The sequence below is a fragment of the Chionomys nivalis genome, chromosome 1 (genome assembly GCF_950005125.1).
Source record: "Chionomys nivalis chromosome 1, mChiNiv1.1, whole genome shotgun sequence".
In the NCBI taxonomy this organism is placed as follows: domain Eukaryota; kingdom Metazoa; phylum Chordata; class Mammalia; order Rodentia; family Cricetidae; genus Chionomys; species Chionomys nivalis.
Genome location: NC_080086.1, coordinates 55,269,490 through 55,293,430, shown reverse-complemented (window position 1 = coordinate 55,293,430; position 23,941 = coordinate 55,269,490). Strand labels below are relative to the sequence as shown.

Here is a 23,941-nt window from a genome sequence, read left to right as displayed (position 1 = left end):
AAAAGTGAGAAGGGGAGGATGGGGAGAGCTTGGGGGAATGGGATAGTTGGGATAAAGGAAGGATGGATATGGGATCAGGGAAGTATATATCTTAATTAAGGGAGCCATTTTAGGGTTGGCAAGAGCCTTGACTCTAGAGGGGTTCCCAGGGGTCCAGAGAGATGTCCCCAACTAGGTCCTTGGGCAGCTGAGGAGAGAGAGCCTGAAATGGCCCGATCCTATAGCCATACTAATGAATATCTTGCATATCACCATAGAACCTTCATCTGGCGATGGATGGAGATAGAGACAGAGACCCACAATGGAGCATTGGACTGAGCTCCCAAGGTCCAAATGAGGAGCAGAAGGAGGGAGAACTTGAGCAAGGAAGTCAAGACCGGGGGGGGGGGGGGGGGTCACCCACCCACTGAGACAGTGGGGCTGATCTATTGGGAGCTCACCAAGGCCAGCTGGACTGGGACTGAAAAAGCATGGGATAAAACCGGACTAAACATGGTGGACAATGAGGGCTGCTGAGAAGCCAAGGACAATGGCACTGGGTTTTGATCCTACTGCACGTACTGGCTCTGTGGGAGCCTAGGCTGTTTGGATGCTCACCTTACTAGACCTGGAAGGAGGTGGGAGATCCTTGGACTTCCCACAAGACAGGGAACTCTGACTGCTCTTTGGACTGGAGAGGGAGGGGGAGGGGAGTGGGACTTGGGAAGTGGGGGGAGGGGGGGAGGGAGGCAGAAATTTTTAATTAAAAAATAGAAAAATTTTAAAAAAGAAATTAAAACAATTATGTCTTCTAAAGGTTTCTTTTGAAGGAAGGACAGAGAGATGTTTTAAGAAATTTGGTAGAGACAAAATACAGATGAAGGTAGGAATCTGAAACTTTAGGTGCAGTACTATAACTCTGTGTGTGTGAAGATAACAACATGCTTGTGCCCTGTTCTATCGCTCTCGGACTTACTTCCTGGAGAAAGAGTGTCTACCTGAGTGTGGCTCTAGGCTGGGAGGCAGTAAGCGCCAGCAATCCTCTGTTCTAACTCCTATAATGTAGAGATTACAAACAAGCATAGCTTTTTTACACGGGTGTAGAGATTTGAATCAGGTCCTCATGCTTGCAGAGCAAGAGATCTTACCCACCTAGCCCTTCCATCATCCCTCAAGCTTAGCACATAGTCTAATACGAAGTTAGTATAGTGAGATAATCATTGTCAGTATTCTTAGAAGCCATACAACATTCGAATTCTTCAGGACAAGTGTCATTCAAGAGCCTTGTTCTTCATCTTTTGAAACACTAACTGATATGTTCTGCATTCCTTCACACTTCACTTTGGAAAGACGGGCTGCTTTCTCCAACAGTTCCTACTTGGTAGAAATAATGTCTTATTATTAAAAAAAAACAAAACAGCAAAATTATGCTTAGTAATAGGTAATTCAAGAAAGTCTACACAAAGACCCAGTATTTTCTTGTGTTATGAAATCATGTGTGACCCACGATGCTGAATATCTGGGGATTGCTACAGATAACTATGAAGGACTCCATAACACACGTATCCAGGGGGAAAGGAGCTGAATTTCAAAAGAACTTCATTTGAGGTCTACACAGATTATCCTGTGGGATCCCCTGGATTTCAAAATGTCTTTACACTCTTTGATCAGCATATCGCTCCTCCTTCTCACCCTCATATCATGCTACTCAAACTGGAAGTCTGAGATGAATACCAACAGGTGAAATATTCATAATGTAACTGCAGAGAGTTTAAGATTACTAGGAAACTATCTAATGTTATGTTTCCTACAAAGTAGTAACTGTTACTGGTGACAGTGATCAGAAATCCCAAGAGAAGTACTGCATCGTACTCCATTCCTGTACCAAGCAACATGTAACCCAATTGCACAGAGTCAAACAAAAATGCGTGGTATATACCAACATGTACATATGTGTATGTCTATGTGCATTAAATAGTACCATGAATAAACTTACATTAAAGGTTCCTATATGTCTGTAGCTTCAGCTTGAGGATGTGGAGTTGACTATAACTTTTTCCCCCTTTTTGGCTTACTCCTCCACTGCATTCAGATAAAACTTTACATATGAGAAAACAGGAAGAATTAGACTACAAAGAAGAAAGCAGTGTGGTTAGGAAGCCTGAGGTCTAAGAGAGCATTTGGTGCTGAGTTCCACCTCAAAGTTAGATGTTAGAGGAATTGGTAACCCAGGAAGGCCCAGGAGCACAGACAAAGGCACCCCTGGGCCACAGGGTTTCTCTGCAGACATCTATCAAACATTAGCAGGCAGTAATTTCATCAGCAAGAATATAGTAAACATGTGAACATAAATGAGCATGTAAGATTCAAAGTCCAATCCCAGGAATAATTGCTACTGATAAAAAGGAAGAAACATTAGGTGCAAATCTAAATTTAAAAAAAAAAAATGCATCCCAAGCCTATATTCTAAGTTCTATGTAACTGTGAGAGCAGAATCAAGGCAGAGTTAAGGAGTGTTGTCTTATGGACTGAGGTTTAAAAAAGCAAACACTGATTCTCCCCAAACTAATAGAGCGATTTAACACAATTTCTATTGAAAGCTCAGCAGGAGTTTTTTTCTTTTCTTTTTTTTTAATCCTATCAAAGAAGGCAAGATTACCTAAGAAGTATATGCTAAGGAACAAGAACAGGATAAAATGTACTGAGAATTAAGAATAAAGTGATAAGACCCAGTACCCAGAACGAAAGAACTTACTACACTGGTATAGCAGATCAGCAGTAGACACAGGTTACCTATGAAACACCGGCAGCTAATTTTTGACAAAGGCACAAGAGCAATACAATAAAGGAGTACAAATACAACTGAACACCTACAGGCAAAAGCAATGGCAAAACAAAACCCACCGGCCTTAGTCTGTCACCATAATCAAAAGAAACTGACCAAAACATACACAACATAAACACACACACACACACCCCATAAAAATAAAAACTATTAGGAAGTTAACAAAGAACATATGGGCACAGGAGAGCACTTCCTACGTGTAACCCCAGCAGCATAGACATTAAGGGCATCATTGAATAAATGGGACCTCCTGAGACTGAGAAGCTTCTGTAAAGCAAAGGACACTGTCACTAAGACAAAAAGGCAACCCACTGACTGGGAGAAGATCTTCACCAACCCCGCAAAAGACAAATGTCTGATCTCCAAAATATATAAAGAACTCAAGAAACTAGACCGTAAAAGGCTAATCAACCCAATTAAAAAATGGGGCACTGAGCTGAACAGAGAATTCTCAACAGAAGAAGTTCAAATGGCCAAAAGACATTTAAGGTCATGCTCAACTTCCTTAGCGATCAGGGAAATGCAAATCAAGACAACTTTAAGATACCATTTTACACCTGTCAAAATGGCTAAAATAAAAAACACCAATGATAGCCTTGCTGGAGAGGTTGTGGAGAAAGGGGTACACTCATCCATTGCTGGTAGGAATGCAAACTTGTGCAACCACTTTGGAAAGCAGTGTGGCGGTTTCTCAGGAAAGTCGGAATCAACCTACCCCTGGACCCAGCAATACCACTCTTGGGAATATACCCAAGAAATGCCCTATCATACAACAAAAGTATATGCTCAACTATGTTCATAGCAGCATTGTTTGTAATAGCCAGAACCTGGAAACAACCTAGATGCCCTTCAATGGAAGAATGGATGAAGAAAGTATGGAATATATACATATTAGAGTACTACTCAGCAGTAAAAAAACAATGACTTCCTGAATTTTGCATGCATATGGACGGAAATAGTAAACACTATCCTGAGTGAGGTAAGCCAGATCAAAAAAGAGGAACATGGGATGTACTCACTCATATTTGGTTTCTAGCCATAAATAAAGGACATTGAGCCTATAATTCGTGATCTTAGAGAAGCTAAATAAGGTGAACCCAAAGAAAAACATATAGGCATCCTCCTGAATATTAACCTTCATCATGCGATGAAAGGAGACAGAGACAGAGATCCACATTGGAGCACCGGCCTGAAATCTCAAGGTTCAAATCAGGAGCAGAAGGAGAGAGAGCACGAGCAAGGAACTCAGGACCGTGAGGGGTGCACCCACACACTGAGACAATGGGGATGTTCTATCAGGAACTCACCAAGGCCAGCTGGCCTGGATCTGAAAAAGCATGGTATAAAACTGGACTCACTGAACATAGCGGACAATGAGGACTACTGAGAACTCAAGAACAATGGCAATGGGTTTTTGATCCTACTGCACGTACTGGCTTTGTGGGAGCCTAGGCAGTTTGGATGCTCACCTTACTAGACCTGGATGGAGGTGGGTGGTCCTTGGACTTCCCACAGGGCAGGGAATCCTGATTACTCTTAGGGCTGACGAGGGAGGGGGACTTGATGGGGGAGGGGGAGGGAAATGGGAGGCGGTGGCGGGGAGGAGGCAGAAATCTTTAATAAAATAAATTAATAGAAAAAAAAAAAAAGAACCTTGTTCTTAGACTATATACCAAGAGTCCTGTCCATAAACGAGCATGGATAGTTTGGACTGCATCAAAACTCAGTATTTTTGTTCCACAAAAGGCTCTGCTAAGATGTGTATGTGAAGCACAGCAGACCCTGCTAACTCCCAGCACATACACGACAAGCCAGACTGAGCCCTCTAGCCTTGCCATGGAAGGCTAGTCTGCTGAGCCTGCACTATGATTCATTGTCCCTTTAAAGCTATGACAGTGGGCACAGCCTTCAAGCAGAGCCTACAAAGGACAAAGGAGCAAAAGAGAAGGTGCCTAACATCTGTAGAAACAGGGCATATGCAATTTTAAAACATGATGAAATAGAACTACACATTTACAAAAATGGCTAAAATTGTAAATGCTGGCCAGAAATTGGCGAACCCTGGTCATCTGTATGCTGCAGACAGCAATATGGTGCCATCAATTTGCCAAAAATTTGGCAGTTTCTAAAATAAAGCAAACAAAATCAACTGAACATACAACTACCACACAACTCAAAATCTATCCCCCAAATAAAGATTCTATCTATACAAAAATCTGTTCGTAAATGTACAGAACACCTTTATTTGTAGCAGCCCAACCTGAAATAATCAAGGTATCAATCAATAGATGCCGACTTAAGCCATTGTGGTATGTGCATATTACAGACTACTACATAGCAATGAAAAAGACAGTCTCCACGAATCTCCAGAAAATTATGACAAAGGGAGGCTAAAAGCTCATTTCAAAGGTTTCATTTCTATAACATTCTACAACAGTTTGGGTCCTCTCAACATTCATGTGCTTATCTCATCTCCACTGAGATGCTATTTAGAGGCAGGTCTTTGAGAGGGGAACAGATCATGAGAGGGAAGCCCTCAAAGATGGGGTCTGTACTCTTTTAAATGTTACCTCACAGTTCCCTCACCTTCCCAACTATGTAGGAGAAACACAATAGAAATGTGGCCCTCTTCTCACCAGGCACTAAAGCTGATGGAGACTTTATTTAGACTTTCCATTCTCCAGATGGTGAGAAAAGAATTTTACTTATGCACAGCCCAGTCACATAGTTTTTTACACCTACCTTTGTGGACAGAGACACAAACATAAAATGTCCTGTTAGCTAAGACTTTAGGCATGTATTAGCTTATTTAAATCGTAACACTCAAACAGCATGCTATTACCATGAGAGTGACAGGCCGTGGTGACATATGCCTTTAATCCCAGCATGAGGGAGACAGAAGCAGGTGGATCTCTTAAGTTTGAGCCCAGCTTGATCTATAGAGCAAGTTCCAGGACAGCCAAGGCTACATGGAGAAGCCTTGTCTCAAACAAACAAACACAAAAAGAAAAAAAAGAAAAGAAAAGAAAAAGACAGGACAGGAGAAGAAGACAGAACAGGACAGGACAGGATAGGAAAGGAAAGGGAAGGAAAAGAAAAAAGTGAGTCCTAACTAGAAAATGCTGGACTATCACTAAGCACAATAGAGAGAATGTGCAGGGAACTTCATGGCTGATAAACTGGAAATCAACACCAAGTGTGGCAACTGGGCATCTCAGTCACCACAATCAAGTCTCAAACTTAGGATGATGCAACTTGAGCTTATTCAGGCTCTCTCCAAGGTCCTTACTGCATGATGGCTTTAATCCCTGAACTCAGCTCTGCTTAAGAGGGAGGCAGCAGGCACCAAATATCCTGGAAAGGGTGAAACTGGGATCCTGTTATCACTTTATCTGGGACCATCTATGGACTCTCTTCCAGATGCCTGCCTTGAAAATTAAACATGGCAATGGGTTTTTGATCCTACTGCACGTACTGGCTTTGTGGGAGCCTAGGCAGTTTGGATGCTCACCTTACTAGACCTGGATGGAGGTGGGTGGTCCTTGGACTTCCCACAGGGCAGGGAACCCAGATTACTCTTAGGGATGATGAGGGAGGGGGACTTGATGGGGGAGGGGGAGGGAAATGGGAGGTGGTGGCGGGGAGAAGGCAGAAATCTTTAATAAATAAATAAACAATAAAAAGAAAAAAAGAAAATTAAAGGCACAGTCAGCTGTGAAGCATACAGCCTTCCCAGAATATTCTGAATCTCACTGCCATACCGTCTATAAAACACTCAAAACAAATATCTATCATTAATGTGCTGGTTAACATAAATTGCCCTCACTGACTGAAGACTGTGTTTCCAGCAAAAAAAGAAGAGACAGAATCGCATATCCTGACTGGGGGAAAAGTCTAGCACCCGCAGTCACTTGTTTAGCAAGATTTGGAGAATCAGAAGTACTTGTCACTTTCTGCTTCATAGCACGTTTGAGACTCTTGCCTAAGCTACAAAAGAAAAACATGTTTCCTAAACAAAGGAAGCAGGCCAATAACATCAATTCTTATATGTCATTACAGACATGTGACAACACACCATGCACATCAGAAAAGGACAAAACAATAAATGACAATGCTTTCTAGGTGATAAGGGAAAAATTGTTACCTTCTGACTTGTATTTTTTTGGAATTTTTACTAAGCTATGGAATAAAAATTCTGAAAAAAAAAACATTTCTCTGGTAGTTTTCTGGTGATGCTTCAATTCTCAAGAACATGCTTATCTCCAGCACGTCAGGGACCTAGCTACAAGGCACTTTGCTGTAGAATTCTATTACTAGATGGTACAAATGTGCTTCATGTGGACATTTTTATATGCCTTTGAAAAGTTTCACAAGTTCTAATCTAAAATCCCATGCGTCCATATAAAACAACAATCCCCACAAGGAAAAGTACTAATTACTCTTTCTGTGAACAAACTTTGAGGTTCTGCAGGTAAGGGTTCCTAATCAGATTTGAAAGGGAAATAAAATAGAGTTGCAGTCTGAACAAGAACAAATCAACTTCAGTTGGCGGTCCCTGTCCCACCTGAGGGGCAGCGCAAGGGGAAAGATCCACAGTCAGCTTTGGGGCTTGTTCCATGACTTTTGAGACAGTAGATGTCTCAGTAGATGAAGCTAATGACTGGTCAGTATGCCAGTGTCCTGCTGTTACTGGAACTGTCTTATGTGAGAGCCTGGGGATTAGCCTTCCTAAGCAGCTTGGCTCTGCACTGAGGCTCAACAGTGCACTTAAACAGCAATAGCGAAAAGCAGAAAAGGGCATTCATTGAATGTGTCACATCCCAAAGAGGAAGAGATCCAGTGATCCCCATCCCCACACTCATCTTTTGGGTTCTGACATGAGTTAAGAGCAAATGGAGTGAGTAGCGACAAAAGCCAGGCACTGTTTCCAGCCTTGTGTGTAGGGTGCTCCAGCAGGTTGCTGGGCTGTGTGAAATATGCCGGGAAGACCAGTACCTTGCCAGGCCAGCACCAGGCTTCAGCCTCTCCCTTCTCCCAGCATCATTCTCAAGGGTATCCCTAATTCTTGGGGAGCATTATCCCAACAGTCAGAGAGGCACACAGAAGGGCATAAATGTCTCCTTAGGAATGGTCTGCTATTCACTGCCCCTAACATGGTTTAATAAGGACAAGCCAGTGGCATCTTCCTAAAGCTGTACAGAGATTTTTTTCTAAAGTTCTATGAAAACTAACTGTACAATGTGCCACTCAGTGCGCCCACCAACACCAAGTACAGCATAATGATATAGGCTACAAGTCGCCAATGCTATGGCAACAGGACACGATCAAAGAGTGGAGCCCAATTTACTGTTAGGATAGATGGGTCTTTCTAACCACAGCTGTCTTCAGGGTGGGGCACATGTGACACCCGAGGGGCTCTGCTCATGAATTCAAATTCTGCAACACATATAGGTCTCTGCACCATCTTTACTTTGCACTGGGGTGTGCACAACAGACAGCTTCTGCTGTTTTACACATAAAGAGAGGGGAAATAGGCTGAAAACAGCAGCAAGGAGAGGCAGGTTCTGTACTTGGCTCCGACAGTCATAACTGCACATTTGTGTGTGTGTGTGTCTGTGTCATGTGCATGCTTGCATATAGGAGCACGTGCTACACACACTTGCTGCTAGCAGTCTCCACTAATAATAGACCCCTAACAGCAAGTGGCTTAAAATGGTAGTACATCAAAGTATAGCATGAGGTAATCTTAAGGAGGATGACTGCAGCAGACATTTTAACAGCGGGGCAGCATGGGAACAGGAAGGGCCCACTGAGTACAAGGCTGCCCTGCCAAGCCTTGTCAGCTTCAAGCAAGATGTATCTGTGCTCTGAATGGAAAACCTCTGCTTTGGTCATTCGCCTCACTGGCTTTTGGTGAATGCCAATGTCCACAGCCCTACAGGTCTTTCTTCAAAGACACAGCACTCCCCCAAAAAACAAACAGTTCACTGCCAAAGAACAGTGCATCATGAGATCTGTCAGAGCTAAGTCTAACTCTCTGTTCTTTTGTTTAAAGCACATACAAAATGACCAAGAGCATTCTTATTACCTTGTTAACTTTCACACCTTCTTTTGGAGTTTGTTTCGTTGTTAGATTATAACCAATCATCTGCTTGGCCAGCTGTCCCACCACATTCGGGCTAAGAAAGACAAAAAAGAGAGAATGACAAAGAAAAGACAATCAGAGTATATTGTGAATCACTATATAGCAGGGTTCACAGTATCCAGGGCTATCTCACCACCACGCCTCCTCACATCCATACAGCCCAGGACCACCACTCAAACCTCTCACAATGCACACTGCCCAGGGCCTATGCCCACCACCCAACCTCCTCCCAGTTACACTGCCCAGGGCCTACATCTACCACCCCACCCCCTCAAGCCACACTGCCCAGGGCCTACCTTCACCACCCCACCTCCTCCCAGCCACACTGCCCAGGGCCCACCTCTAGCTGATAACGTCACATTCACATTATCCATGGAATCAATGTGTTTCCATTAACACTCTGTATCAAGTGTTGTCACAAAGGTTCAGAGGGCCAAATACAAACGAAGGAATGAGTGAATGAGTGAGGGGATGCTGAATTCTGCTACCTTCTCCCCTAAACAGATTAATAAAGAAACAATACTATATGCATAACATTTAGATAGAAGGGGAGTGGAACACTGATATTGGATGGTCTGGGAAACAGCAAACAATGAGAGGGAAAACAAGGACCACAATCAACGAAAAGACTGTGATGGGAAGAGTCACAGCTTGCTGCTGGGGCAGGATGCTACAAAAATGCTTAGATGAAGGGAGGTATGGACTATCAGAGGCCACAAAGACACCACTGGTCACAGGGGACCACAGAACATTTTTCATGGGAATATCATGATGGAAATGGTATCTCAGTTGTCAGTGATTTTGTTTCAAACTCTTAAAGATGCATCTCAGATTGTCTGGAAGAGAGCAAGTAGAGTCTTCCTCAGTGAGGGATACAAAGCCCTCTACTGGGAGAAGGAAGCCTTAGTGCACAGCCAGCGCATTGCCAATGACTTTACTTACCTCTCACTGTGCTGCACCCCACCCCACCCTAGCCCTCCTGCTCAGGAACCCTTCAGTCATGCATAGGATGGGGACCTACACCCTCCAGACTTACTCTTTGGTTAAATGAACACCTCCTTTCAAACCGCTATTGAAGACACCTTTTCCTCTTCCTCCAGCTAAGATCTGGGCTTTCAGAACAATTTCTTTTGCATCTGAAAGAGAAAAATCCAGATAGCAGTTGTTTTAAATTCTTTCCTTTCTTCATCTCATCTATAAAGGGGAAGAAAAACAAAAACAAAACCAATAATGGTATAGGAACTCCGTGTGGACTTTGGAAAATCACTCCTAACTCAGCTTTGAAAACTTGAGAAATTACAAATTAAAAAAGGAGAAGCTTGTTCACTGACGATCAAATACACTCCAGCAGTGTAAGCACCTAATGCTCTCACATACTGGAAAGCCAGGCTCCTGTTCCCTTGCTCTTCAGAGTGTGCTGAGTGTGCTAGAAGACACTAAATAAAGCCAGGGCAGCCGTATAAAATTTACTGTGTAATGACACTCCCATGTGGCAGACAATCTGACTGCCTGTCAGCCTTTGCGAAGTCAGAGGGAGACTGGACTGGGTACAGAAAGGGCTTACAGACAAGACACAAGGCTGCCTTTAATAACAGTATTATTGGAAACCAATAGTTTTCTGAGCAGTTGTTCTATATATTGACAGGGATAGCCAAGAAAGAAGGAAATGAATTAAAACTAAAAACTAAAAGTAAGCAATATTTTTTGTAAAAAAAAAATATTGGCAAAATGAAAAAAAAAAAATCTCCTGGTGGGGAAGGGGGTTGAGAATATTTTTTTCTCAGCTCACGCAAAAAAGAATAAACTCTCTGTTCCTGACCTTTTAGACCAGAGTTATAAACTCAAATATGTCTGTAGGCCTGGCAGGGAAGTGGGGTGAGAGGTCACCAAGCGGTAAATGGGGCTTTTAGCAAGCTAAAGAGTTCTATTTCCCTATTTGGGGGGAAGGGGCATGCTCCAAATCAAATGTGTTTAAAAACCACCTAGCACACATCTCAGTCCATAGCTGGCATGGTGTGTGTGCATCCTCTTTAAGTTGGAAAACTAAATCATTTCCATTAGGCTGCCAGGGTTTTCTGGTTCAGGACCTGAGAGTTTATATCTTGATTCCAGGCTTCAATTGTTCGTCACTCCGCTATGCAGTGTTAACCACAAGCCTCGGGGACTTGGTTTACTATGTGAAACACTCATGAAGATTGTTCCAAACGTTAGCGCAGAGCTGGGAAGGAGGTGGCTCAGCGGGTAAAGCATCTGCTCTGTAAGCATGAGGACCCGTATAAGCCAGGTAACAGCACAAGCCTGAACCACAGTGCTGGGGAGGAAAGACAGGCAAGCGCAGCAGTCGGCCAGCCATGCTGCATCAGTGAGCTCCAGGCTCACCAAGAAACCTGTCTCAAAAAATAAGATGGAGAGTGACTGAGGCAGACCCCGGCATCAACCTCTGTTCCACTCATATGCACAAATTAAACAGATACTATTTTAAAAATAACTGCTGTAATTCATGCTGAGTTCTATCTGTAAGTCACTACCAATGCCATTGCTGTTCGGCCAATCAGACAGAGGTGTAAGGCAAGAGATCCACAAAGGTTTATGGGGAGCTATAAAAGGACAGCATTCTCTGAAGGCAAGGGTCCGGCAGTGACCAGGAAGGCTGCAGCTGGAAAGTGTGTCTGTTGCTTCCACTGCTGGACTCCATCTCTCACATGAGCTCATCCTCCCAGGGCCAGGGCTCAGCACCATGTCAGAAGATCTTCTTAGAATGTAGCCCTTCCCCACCTTTGACTCTTACTCCACCCAACATGAACCATCCTGTCATCAGCCAAACCTAACTTAGAACAAGCTGTGTGAAAACAAGCTATGGTCACTGTTCACTCTCAGGACTCAAGAGAAAAGTAGTAAAGACATTGAACTCATTGTCCACTCAGGCTGCTGCACAGAACAGCAGCAATGACACTGGATTGAAAGAAACCAGGACTAAAACGTCCAGCTGAGGGCTAGGGGTTTACGTGGCTCATGAAAATAGCAGCTGGGTTCCACCCTCAGTGCTATAAGACAACAAGCAAACAAAACTCTTGCTGAAGAGACACAAAAGGTGAGAGAAGATGCCTGTCTGAAACGAGAGCGCACAGTGCTATCTCAGCATGAAGGAGAAACACGATACAGCAGCTGAAATGCTGATATCAATGGCTGGTGCATTCATGAGACAAGGTAAGAAGGCTACCACCACTATGATAATTCCCAGTGATTGCCCAAGAAAATGGTACACAGAAAGGAATTTCCTACTGGTCTTTTGAAGACATCAAGTGGAAAAAGTACTTTTTGCTGTCCGCTCAAAGGTTTAATTACAGTCATTTCAAATTCTTTAAGAGGCTGGGGCACTCCACTGTTGTTATGCTCTTCCATGCCCTTGTCGTCCAGGAGAGAAATACTTCCCCTCCTACCCTTTCAGCAGCACAAATGGAATGCCAGGCAGCACCCCTAACTGGCCACTGGTAAGTGACACACCAAAAGCTAACTAAGCCAATTCTAGTCACCAACGACCAAGATCCAGAAAAGGTTGTAGCTTTGATATACTTTATCAATTAGCCTGTCACCAACTGCCCTCACGTCAAAGGATTCTGTGCCACCCTGATGGTAAGCCAAGCAACCATTTGGGTGACTGAAGTCATATATCGGGACACTGATATTTGAGTTTATTTTGTTTTGTAGTGCTGGGGATTGAACCTAGGGACTGACCTTCACCCATGCTAAGGATGTGCTCTGCCTCTGAATCATACAGCCAGCCTCCCAAGTCAGTGCAAACAGAAAAATGGGAAAGGGGAGTCATTCAATTTGTTATCTTCCATAACTTGTACTCCAGTCAAAAAGGAGCTTACTAAAATAATTAAGTACTAACTAATTATGTTAAGTTTGCAGTCTCCTGTATAGAAGTTTTCCTTCTTGACAAAGATTCAAGAAGTGGTTTAACTCAACTAGCATTTACTTAAATGTACAGAAAGGAGGAAAATTCTACTCAAAATTATTTACCAAGTTCATTCCACTCAATGTCACTGTTTTCATTTCATTTAAAGATCAGAATTCCCAAAACTAAAAGCTCAAACAAATCTGGCTTTCTGAATATTACCTCCTGCCTGTATCAACCAGAATTAGAAAATAGCCCACACATACAGCTCAAGTTGTCTGAATAATTTTATTTAACCATAGCAAAACAAGATAGAAGAGAAATATGGTGGGTTGTCTGGAGAAATAGATTGCATACATACATGAATAGCCATGTTAACAGACTGCAGTTGGCCTAAGTGTGCCATTTCTTGCTCCTGAATTTTATGTGTGGTGACCTTAACAAGCAAGGTGTTCACTGAATTTTATTCTTTTACTAATGAGTTTCTGATCTTGAAAATCAGTTTGATAGAAATCAAATTTTTGTATTTAGATGGAACAAAGTCATATCAGACATAGTTGTTAAACCTACAAATACATATAAAAATTCTCAAATACCCTATAACCTTAGAGAACATATGTAGAGTTTCTTAGGAAACCCCATCGTACGGTTTTGCTTTCCCTGATGGCTGCAAATGTTACTTCCTTCTTGACTGCAAGTGTTATTCTGATTATAATATAGTTTTGTACCACATTTATGGTCCCCCAAGTCTCATTCTGGACAATGATGCTCTTGGAAGCACTTTTAAATATAAATGAAAAATGTTAAAATCATCAAGGAAAACACACTCGAAATAAATAAGACATGTTTTTATTAGGAAATTTTTATAAAAATGATTCACTTTGTTCTTCACGGGTGGCATTTTGGGAACGTATCTATAGAAAACAATGTTCATGAGACATAGCTCACAACTACAATAAAATATTGTCAAGAATGTCTGAGGCATACTAGTGGATACCTTTAATCCCAGCACTCAGGAAGCAGAGGCAGGCATATTTCTGAGAGTTCGAGGCGAGCCTGGTCTACATAGTAAGTTCCAGGACAACAAGAGTTACATAGTAAGACTCTGTCTGAACATAGCGGACAATGAGGGCTGCTGAGAAGTCAAAAACAATGGCACTGGGTTTTGATCCTACTGCACATACTGGCTTTGTGGGAGCCTAGGCTGTTTGGATGCTCACCTTACTAGACCTGGAAGGAGGTGGGAGATCCCTTCCCACAAGACAGGGAACCCTGACTGCTCTTCGGGCTGCTGAGGGAGGGGGAATTGATTGGGGGGGGATGGGAGGCGGTGGCGGGGAGGAGGCAGAAATCTATAATAAATAAATAAATAAATAAATTGAAAATCTAAAAAAGAAAAAGACAAAGAAAACAAACACACACACACACACACGAATGTCTGAGAATACGCTATCTTCAGCCATCTTTTAACAGTTTGTCAACACTGAGAACTTGCACTACCAAGCTTGGTTTTATTCCAGGTTTCCTTCTTTCCAAGCACAACCCTGCCCCAAATACAGAACACAAGGTGTCTCCAGCACCCCTCGAATCAGTCCGTAGCACTGGGCCTATTGAGGGAATTCTAATTTACATGGTTCACCAACTGGAGCAAAATGCAAACAGCCGGCTTTCAACATAAGAGTGCTGTCTAGGTTTGTGTGGTGGTCACCTTTCAGGAAGCTTCACAGAATCCAACTGTTAAGATCTACCTCAGCACTGCAGATCTCCCTACAACCAGAAGAACAAAGGACAACAGAAGGCAAGAAGAGTGGAACGGTATTATGGGAAGACGGACTTTTTATTAAGAACCTAAAATGAGAGGGAGTTAAGTTTGAGGCCTAAGTATGAAGTTAACAAAGGAGTTGAGCTGCTTTCCTTAGGTCTGAGGGTTCCAAATTTTAAAACTGACAGTCATCAATCTGCAGTCATCACTGTAATGTAATGTACCTAGATACCTACTTCTACAAGCTATAAGAAGGTCACGTGAAGAACAAGACCCTGCAGTGACCCTTTCTGATGCCCAATGGCATCCTTATTCTAGCTTTAATCATGCCTGACATGGGCCATCAACAGTGAGCCAAGACTAGAACCAACCACCTCAGCACTGTCCATACCACTTGACTGAGCTGGATTGGGTTACTGGCGTCACACCAAACAGCTAACCTTCAGACTTAAACCACACAACCCCAAGATAGCAAGCTTAAATATAAGTAAAAGGTAGACATGGGATGGTCTGTAAGACAGGTTCTGTTACAGCTGTAAATGTGCACTGTTGCTAGTGGATTATAAATGATTCAAAGCAATGGGTTCACTGTGATAGATCATGCAGATGTATGATGCATTTTAATTATGTTCACCCCCCTTTTCCCTTCTTTGAGTCCGATTCCTCCATCCTTTTCCTCTTCCCTTATAATTCCCCTTCTACTTCTACATTACCTTTTTCTCCAAAGATTCCATTTATGAAAGAAAACATATGGCACCTGTCTTCCTAAACCTGTCTCATTTGGTCTAACATAGTCATCTCCATTTCTAGCTTCATTTGATCTAACACAATCACCTCCATTTCTAGTCATCTTCCCAAAATTTATATGATTTTGCCTTCTTTATGGCTACACAATACTCCATATGCACAACACACTGGCTTTATCCATTCAACAGATGGCACCTGGCCTGCCCTGCGGCTTGGTTGCTATGTCTAGTGCTAGGAAAATACGGAATGCAGCTATCTCTATGGTGTACTGCCTTCATTTCTAGGACAGGAATTGTGAGATTCAAATAGGAAGCTGCTCAGGGTGAACTTTTAGAAATACTTTTATTAATAAGACAGTTTTAATGCAACTTTTAAATATGGGGTATAATAACCAATTTATTAGGCATTATGAAAAACAATCCCTTCACCCAAATGTTATGGGGGCATGATAAAACTAGTTTGAGCAATTTATTGATCATAAAAAAGCCATAACATACTATATTAACACAAAACATGCTTATGTTTTTGAGGGAATAATTTTTATTTTGGTCCCTAAAAAACTCCTGAAATTGGTTTCTTAAATCACTCTTTTCTCATACTGATATAGTTTAATATATGTATATATTTACTACTATGCTATAGCCCTCATCCAAATTACTGTGGTCAGTTCATCTACTCTTTTATACTTAGCTCTGGCATTATTTATCACTTGTATAACCATTAATACCTCACTGACAATAAAAAAATTATTACCACTAAATAAAAATCATCTCTAGAAAGAGTCCATTCATTACAATATCTTATAAGCCTAGAAATAGATAAAATCTTATTCTTTTATATAAATTAATACAGTAATCTTAGGTTTGTTAAAATAAACCAAAAGCTGTTGTTTTGAGAGTAAAATTTAAAGATACAATCTACTACCAGGAGGCCCCAAATCCCTGTGACGTTACTGACACACCCAAGGCTTATCTGAGACTATGTAACACTGCAGGGCTACAGATTTGATCACCAATCTTCTACACACAAAGCATGAAGGCACTAGAAGAAAGAGCATCAGCTCTTCAGAAGAAACCTCTACTATATCTTACACAAATTATAGGGTAGATCACAAATCAGTAGAAAATATGACTATGACATTCAAGACCTCGGCAGGGACCAGAAACACTCATGAAAGATAAAAAGCATTAACACCCAAATCATTCCCACGGTATTTTAAGGAGATTTAAAAGAAGAAAAGTAAGACTAGAAATAGACCCTACCCCAGCTGCTCTCCCACAACAACTGACAACTCTGGCCCCAGTGCTGATGTCCTTAAGCCCACCTGCAGCCCCTTCCAAGCTTTTTGTCTCCCAGCATGATTTGGGACAGTTGGCATGATGCATGCCCTAAAAGAATTTCCCAGGATACCTGTCCAAAAGCTATAGACAACCATCTAAAAGTAGGTACCCCATCCTTCCACAAAGGGATCCAACTTTTACAAACCAGGGTTTAAAAATTCGCAATGACTTCAGGTCACTGCCAAGTCCCAAGACACGGATGTCACCTCCCCACTTTTTTGAAAGCCCTTCGGTTATGACACACCAACAGGGTCAACAGGTGAGGGCTGGGGAGGAGAGGCCTAAGTCTCACCTAATGAAGCCACTGTCCAGCTCTGCTTGGTCCTTGCCTCACACCTCCAGTGTGGAGTCTCTAACTTAAGGGTTCACATAGCATCAAGCAGGGTAAGATTGCCTGACTAGTTCCCCCTCCCCCCGCCCCGGCCAAATAGCCAAAGGAGAATGTCTGGCCCAGAGTGGACCCTCATTCTAAGGCCATCCATTCATGATCACTAAGTCCTATGCACTGTGATGTCACACTCACAGATGTGTTGGTCACTTACTAGTTGCTCAACAAAACACCTAACAAAAGGGGTTATTTCCAATCATAATTTGAGGGTTCAGTCCATCACAGTGAGGGGAGCTGAGTGGCAGGAGTGTGGGGCAGCCAGCTGCCACACTGAAGCTGGGAGTTAACAGCGGAGAGGATTGCTGGTACTCAGCTAGCTTTCCCCTTTTCACTCAGCCCATGCAACTGTGCCACTCATATTTTAGCTGTGTTTTACCAGCTTAATTAACCTAATTTAGAAACTCCCTGACAGACGTCCCAGAAGTCTGTCTTCTAGGTGATTCCAGAACATGTCAAGTTGACAGCATTAAACATTACCACTCCATTCCTTTTCAACTTAACACCAATAACATTATTAGGGACCCTAGGAATAAGACGTTCATTAAATACATGCACTGTCTCCATTTACTCCTGAAATAGCCCAGCTCTAGTTGAGTTTCCCATAGTCACGCAACTAACCAGCAGTAGATAATCTCTATACAACAAAGATCACTCAGAATTGTGCATGAACCCCTTCCCACAGAATCTCACAATCTGGATTCCCCCCAACCCCACCAACGCTTCATTTCAAATTTCTAACCACACAAACAGCTGAACCGCTACTGTGAGAATTACCTATACCCTCACCACCAAGGGTCTACAACAGCCCACTACTGCTCTATGTCTTTTATGACACAACTCTCCATCTATTGTAGCACATTTTTTTTCCTCACATATTTTTAAGTAAACTGAAAAATCAGGACAATTATTCTTAAACTCTTCAATAAGACATCAGTTATCAAAGTTCAATATCTGTTTCTTTTTGAAGTGAGGAAAAATTTAAATACAGTACAACATTCAGTTCTGAGGTGATACCATTCTATGCCATGCTGTGAGCCTACCTCCTTATCAGTCTGAGGTGTTACCATTCTATGCCGTGCTGAGCCTATGTCCTTACCAATCTGAGGTGTCACCATTCAATGTCATGCTGTGAGCCAATGCCCTTACCAATCTGAGATTTTACCATTCAGTGCCACGCTGTGAGCCTACATTCGGACACAGAAGGGTATTCTATTCCTGAGAACTCATCATGAAGGTAGCCTTAGGATAAAGTATTTAAAAGGCGTACAGTGAGGGGCTCAGTGTGTAAAGACACTTACCACAAAAGCCTTGAGACTTGTTACCCAGAATTCATATAAAGATGGAAGGACCGGACTGAAATCTCAAGGTCCAAATCAAGAGCAGGAGACAGAGCACGAGCAAGGAACTCAGGACCGCGAGGGGTGCACCCACACACTGAGACAATGGGGATGTTCTATCAGGAACTCACCAAGGCCAGCTGGCCTGGCTCTGAAAAAGCATGGGATAAAACCGGACTCGCTGAACATAATGGACAATGAGGACTACTGAGAACTCAAGAACAATGGCAATGGGTTTTTGATCCTACTGCACGTACTGGCTTTGTGGGAGCCTAGGCAGTTTGGATGCTCACCTTACCAGACCTGGATGGAGGTGGGTGGTCCTTGGACTTCCCACAGGGCAGGGAACCCGAATTACTCTTAGGGATGATGAGGGAGGGGAACTTGATGGGGGAGGGGGAGGGAAATGGGAGGTGGTGGCAGGGAGAAGGCAGAAATCTTAAATAAATAAATAAATAAATAAATAAATAAATAAATAAATAAATAAATAAATAAATAAAAGATGGAAGGAGAGAACTCCAAATGTTGTCCTATGACAGTCATATGTGCTCCCTAACCCAGTAATAATAAACTTAATTTAAATTTTTAAATATATAAAAAGAACAGCAGTGGTAGTCTTGCATGGTAGTTCATGTAATCTAAGCACTTGGGAGTTGGAGACAAGAAGATCAGGAGTTCAAAGTCATCCTTGGCCATAGAGTAAATTCTAGATCAGTGTGGACTACATGAGATTTTGTCTTAAAGGAGAGAAGGAAAGATGGAGGGAAGGATGGTGAGAGAGATGGGGTCATGGAGGGAGGGAGGGAATAAACAATAGCACTCAGAGTCCCAGGCATCTTAGCCCTCTTTGTGAGTCTGTGCTGTCATGGAAACATGAAAAGCCCTCACCTTAGTACAAAACTCGATGGCTAATGACTGACCTAGATGCTATTTCCTAATAGGTAGTCATGAATCCAGGGTGCCTCCTTGCCATGACTTCTAAACAGAATCCTGCTTGAAACTTAAGCCAGTCACAAAAAGAAGGAAAGGAGGGAGAGGGAGGGAGAGAGGGAGGGAGGGAGGGAGGGAGGGAGGGAGGGAGGGAGGGAGGGAGGGAGGGAGGGAACTATGAACATATACTACTTTTACAATATAGAGGGAATCAACCACTTTAAACGTGGCCTTTTCTGGCAGTGTTGTTTTGTAAACTTGCTGGAATCTAAGCTGACCCTACGTGTTTCCTTGATTCTTGTCTATCCAGGTATTCTCACATGCTATGCCACTTTGATAAGGAATGAATTCTCCCAGGAACACTTTTTCAAAAAAGTTGGAACAACGCCTACAGCTACGGCCTGATGCTTATACGATGGAGTGACAAAAATGACTGTATGCAAGGTTTTCTCTGCCATCAGCGTCACTACTTGTCTCAAATCTAAGCTACCTTAGGACTACAGACTTTCTATAATCCTACAGGGTTTTTGAAAGAAAACGACCAGACAGTATTTAGGAGATAAAAGGCAGAGAATATTTGCATTACAAACTAGACTGTATTACTGTCTCACAAACTTTAGAAAAACTATTGTAAATACCCCCAAAAGCTCAAATGACAGAAAGCACACAGCAACAGGATTACCTGGCATTCAAGTTACTTTTACTTATTCTTTACAGTTGTGATAGGACCTGCATTCTAATTACTATTTAAAATCAGAGAAAAAACTCCAGTTTTAAAAGAAAGCTGGAAAGAGGAAAAGGTGTGATGTGGGATTTCCCGATGTATGCTGTGAATACCACTGGTGAATAAAGAAACTGCCTTGGCCTTTTGATAGGGCAGAACTTAGGTGGGCAGAGAAAACTAAACAGAATGCTGGGAGAAAGAAGGGCAGAGTCAGAGAGACACCATGTAGCACCACCAGAGACCAGATGCCAAAACTTTAGCCGGTAAGATACAGCAATGTGGCAATACACAGATTAACAGAGGTTAATAGAAATGGGATAAATTAAGATGTAAGAGTTAGCCAATAAAAAGCTAGCCCTAATGGGCCAAGCAGTGATTTAATTAATACAGTTTCTGTGTGATTATTTTGGGGCTAAGCAGCCGGGAACCAACAAGTGGCCTCCTTACTACAAAAGTGTGTGTTGGTTACAGACACAGATCATTAAACACAGATACACATGTGTGTATATGTATACTGAAGGTCCTTTCATGTCAGCACTCCTGGCTTGTTACACATCACACCACATAGTCAACACTGACTGACCACATATCAAAAGCTCTCTTAAGGACTCTACATCAATCTTCTGTAGTAGATACTATTCTTTGAGATCAGCACATCAAAACTCAAAGAAATACTGTAACATATAAAAGACCACAGAACTATAAATTCCTAAACAAAGGATACCTCTTCGAAAGTGGCTGCAAGGAACAATGGAGAAAAGACATGTCACTGTGGATATTGCATGGATATGCGAGTATCGCTGTGGTATGTTTAGACATAGACTCCTGCAGTAGTAGAGCTTGGTCATCGGTAGGTCTTCTTTTAGATTCTGAAGAACTTTCCATTCCAATTTCTACATGGCTGTAGCAGTTTACAGTTCCATCCTCTTTCCCCATATCTGCACTGCCATCTGTTCCTTTTTTTGACAACAGCCATACTGACTGGACTAAGATGGAATCTCATAATAGTTTTAACGTGCATTTCCTCAATGGTTAAGGTTTTTGAACATTCTTTCAAATCCTTACTGGCCATTTATATCCCTTCCTTTAAGAATAGACTATCTGGTTCTTTAGTCCACTGACTGATCGATTTGCTTAGATGGATAAGGAAAATGTGGTAATATACACAATAGAATTCTATTCAGCTATAAAGAAAAAAATGAATGAAACAAAGTCATTCTATGTAAAGTAAGTCAGACTCAGAAAGGCAAATATCTTATGTTTTATCTAATAAGCACAATGTAGATTTGCACTGATGTATAGAAAATAGATAGGCAGACAGATAAAGACAGACACAGGACATGAAAGTAGAAAGGGATTAACAAAAAGAAATGGAAGGGGGAGGTTTAGAGAGACTTAAAGGGGAAACAAGTGAGTCCTGGGATGTATGTTCTAGGAGGGACTGTTTGAGGGTGAGGGACAATTGAAAACTAGAAGGATGTATAGATATGAGGAAGTCAAGATGACAACTATTACTTTGTAGGGAAAAAAGATGAAAACATAGGGATCAATAGCATCATCCACAAAAATCTCTCATTTTGAGCCCCACACAAAGCTGTACCCGTCCCTCCAATGTGGAATCTCCAGATATTAACAGTTCAAGTCAGACAATTCCCTATACTATCTGCATGGCTATACTGGTCAGTTTTGTCAACTTGAGACATCTAGAATGACCTGAGAGAGAACAGCAATGAGAGTTTGTGCAGATCACATTTGCCTAAAGGTATCTCTGGTCAATTATCTTGATAACATTGGGATGAGAAAAAACCTACCCGCTGGCACCATTCCCAAGGAATGAGCCGCTGATTGTGTAAGTGAAGGAATCCAGACCCCTTGACTCCCTGTGATGAAGGACTGCAACATGGAACTGGGAGCAAAAATAAACCCTTTATCTCCCAACGTGGTTATTTATATGGGGATATTTTATCTAAAGAATTGGTAAGAAGCTAAGACAAAGGCCAAATGCTTTGTGAATTAATATACTCAATCACATTAGAACAAAATAAAGCCCTGGGACTGGAGATAGACTCAACAGGTAAGAACTCTTCCTGCTCTTGCAGTGGTCCAGTTTGTTCTCAACATTCACACTGGGTGGCTTACAACTGCCTATAACTCCAGTTCCAAGGGATCTGACACCTTCTGGTTTCCTCAAGCAGCTGAATGTATGTAGTGTGTACACCCGCCCACTCCCCCTCCACATATATAACTCCTCAGGTACACACAGAGAGACACGCTTTTTTAAAAGGAGAAAGCTCAGTCCATTACTGTATTTACCCACTATTTTACTATGTATGCAATGTAAAAAAGATAGCAGTCAAAAGACGGAGTACAGAGTCAGATAGCAACTCTACAGTCAAAGGCGCTGCCTTCTCTGCAGTAGATGCTGCAGAGACCAGCACAGGTGGGTGAGAGCATGAGCCTGTGTCCACCAGTCTTGCATCCCACTCAGCAGATACACACTCCAGTTCAAGATGGAGAAGCTACTGAAGCCCCTGAACCTTCGTTCCTTTCTCTGTAAAGGGGAGGAACTAATAGTGAGTCTCTCAGGCACTTGGAAATGTCCTACAAAGCAAACAAATGAAGATTCCCTACTCTAGGTTTTAGGCCGCAATCCCCACTCTGGCCCAGACATTCCCTATGCCACCCCTCAGCCTCTCCCTCCTCAACAAAATGCTATTTCTGTCACCTGAGCTTGCATTGGATTTCTAAACCTCGCAATAACCACATAACTGAGAAACTGCAAAACCCAGTTCATTAGAAAGACACTGAAAATCTTGTTGAGTTGGTGGCCCCAATCTTTTTGATATAGTTCCCACACAACCAAGGTCTGATGTGAATCTGCCTGGCTTCCCAGGACAGCAGCTCATGAATGAAGACTAAGAGGCCCCATCTTGCCGTGTGAGGCCATGTGCTGTCACCAGAAATCACTTTACCTATGCAGACTGACGGGCCTGGAACCTCTCCCACCACACATCCACCCTCGCAGCACTGCAGCCAGGGGCAGGTCCGGCACCCTGTGTGTGCGGATCCTAGGGTTGCTCTGCTTCAAAGTAGAACTTACTCATGGCTTTCAAGTAACCTTCCTTTAGAAATGTAATAAATACATAAAAATCCATTCCCCCCCATAAAATTGCAAATCTTAGTGTCCTACTTCTAAGTTTAAACTTTTAATTCACTTTCAAGGGGGCCTTTGATTAAGGTTCAATCAACCTAAGTTGGACACTAAACTTCCTTCAGTAATCAGTACCACTTATGGATTTAATTTCCCTTAAACATCTCAAACGGCATTTATAAATCTAGTTTATCCATTTTCTTATAAGTGCTTCAAATGTCTGACCCCAGAAGCAAAACCTCAAGTACTAAATTGCACGGGCAAATTCCCTAGTAAACTGAAAAGATTCTGTGAACTTTTGAAGCAATGTAATATTATTTACAATCACTGTCAAAAACTTTATCCTTAGACATAAAAATTACAAAGTAATGTCAATTACTCAACAAAACACACAGAGCAGAACCGATGTCTACCCAATTATTGGCTGAAGTGCCAAGCTCTCTCCGTGCAAACACATGAGGGAACCAGTGGAGAACATGACTGACCATTTCTAAGTATTCTAAGTTCACAAAATTCCACATTGTTCCAGGGCCAAGGTTGTGAGGAAACACTTTCAAATACTGTGTTCCAGCAGAGGTCACAATGCCAACATCCTCCTCTCAGCCAGGCGGGATGTTTTGAGTTCCTGATGAATCCTAGCAAAAGGATCTGGGGGAGGACGACTAGGCACAGTGATCTACCCTGGGTGTTCA

General features: G+C 42.3%; 1 protein-coding gene across 1 annotated transcript in view; it reads right to left on the bottom strand.

Moving 5' to 3' along the window:
* Positions 1 to 23,941, bottom strand: part of Suclg2 (succinate-CoA ligase GDP-forming subunit beta) — a 269,009-nt gene that overhangs the window by 122,479 nt on the left and 122,589 nt on the right. Inside the window, exons 3-4 of the mRNA XM_057766788.1 lie at positions 10,006 to 10,105; positions 8,913 to 9,003 (exon numbers count right to left, since the gene is read on the bottom strand). Coding sequence (XP_057622771.1) covers positions 8,913 to 9,003; positions 10,006 to 10,105 — 191 coding nt within the window. The remainder of the gene's footprint in view (positions 1 to 8,912; positions 9,004 to 10,005; positions 10,106 to 23,941) is intronic.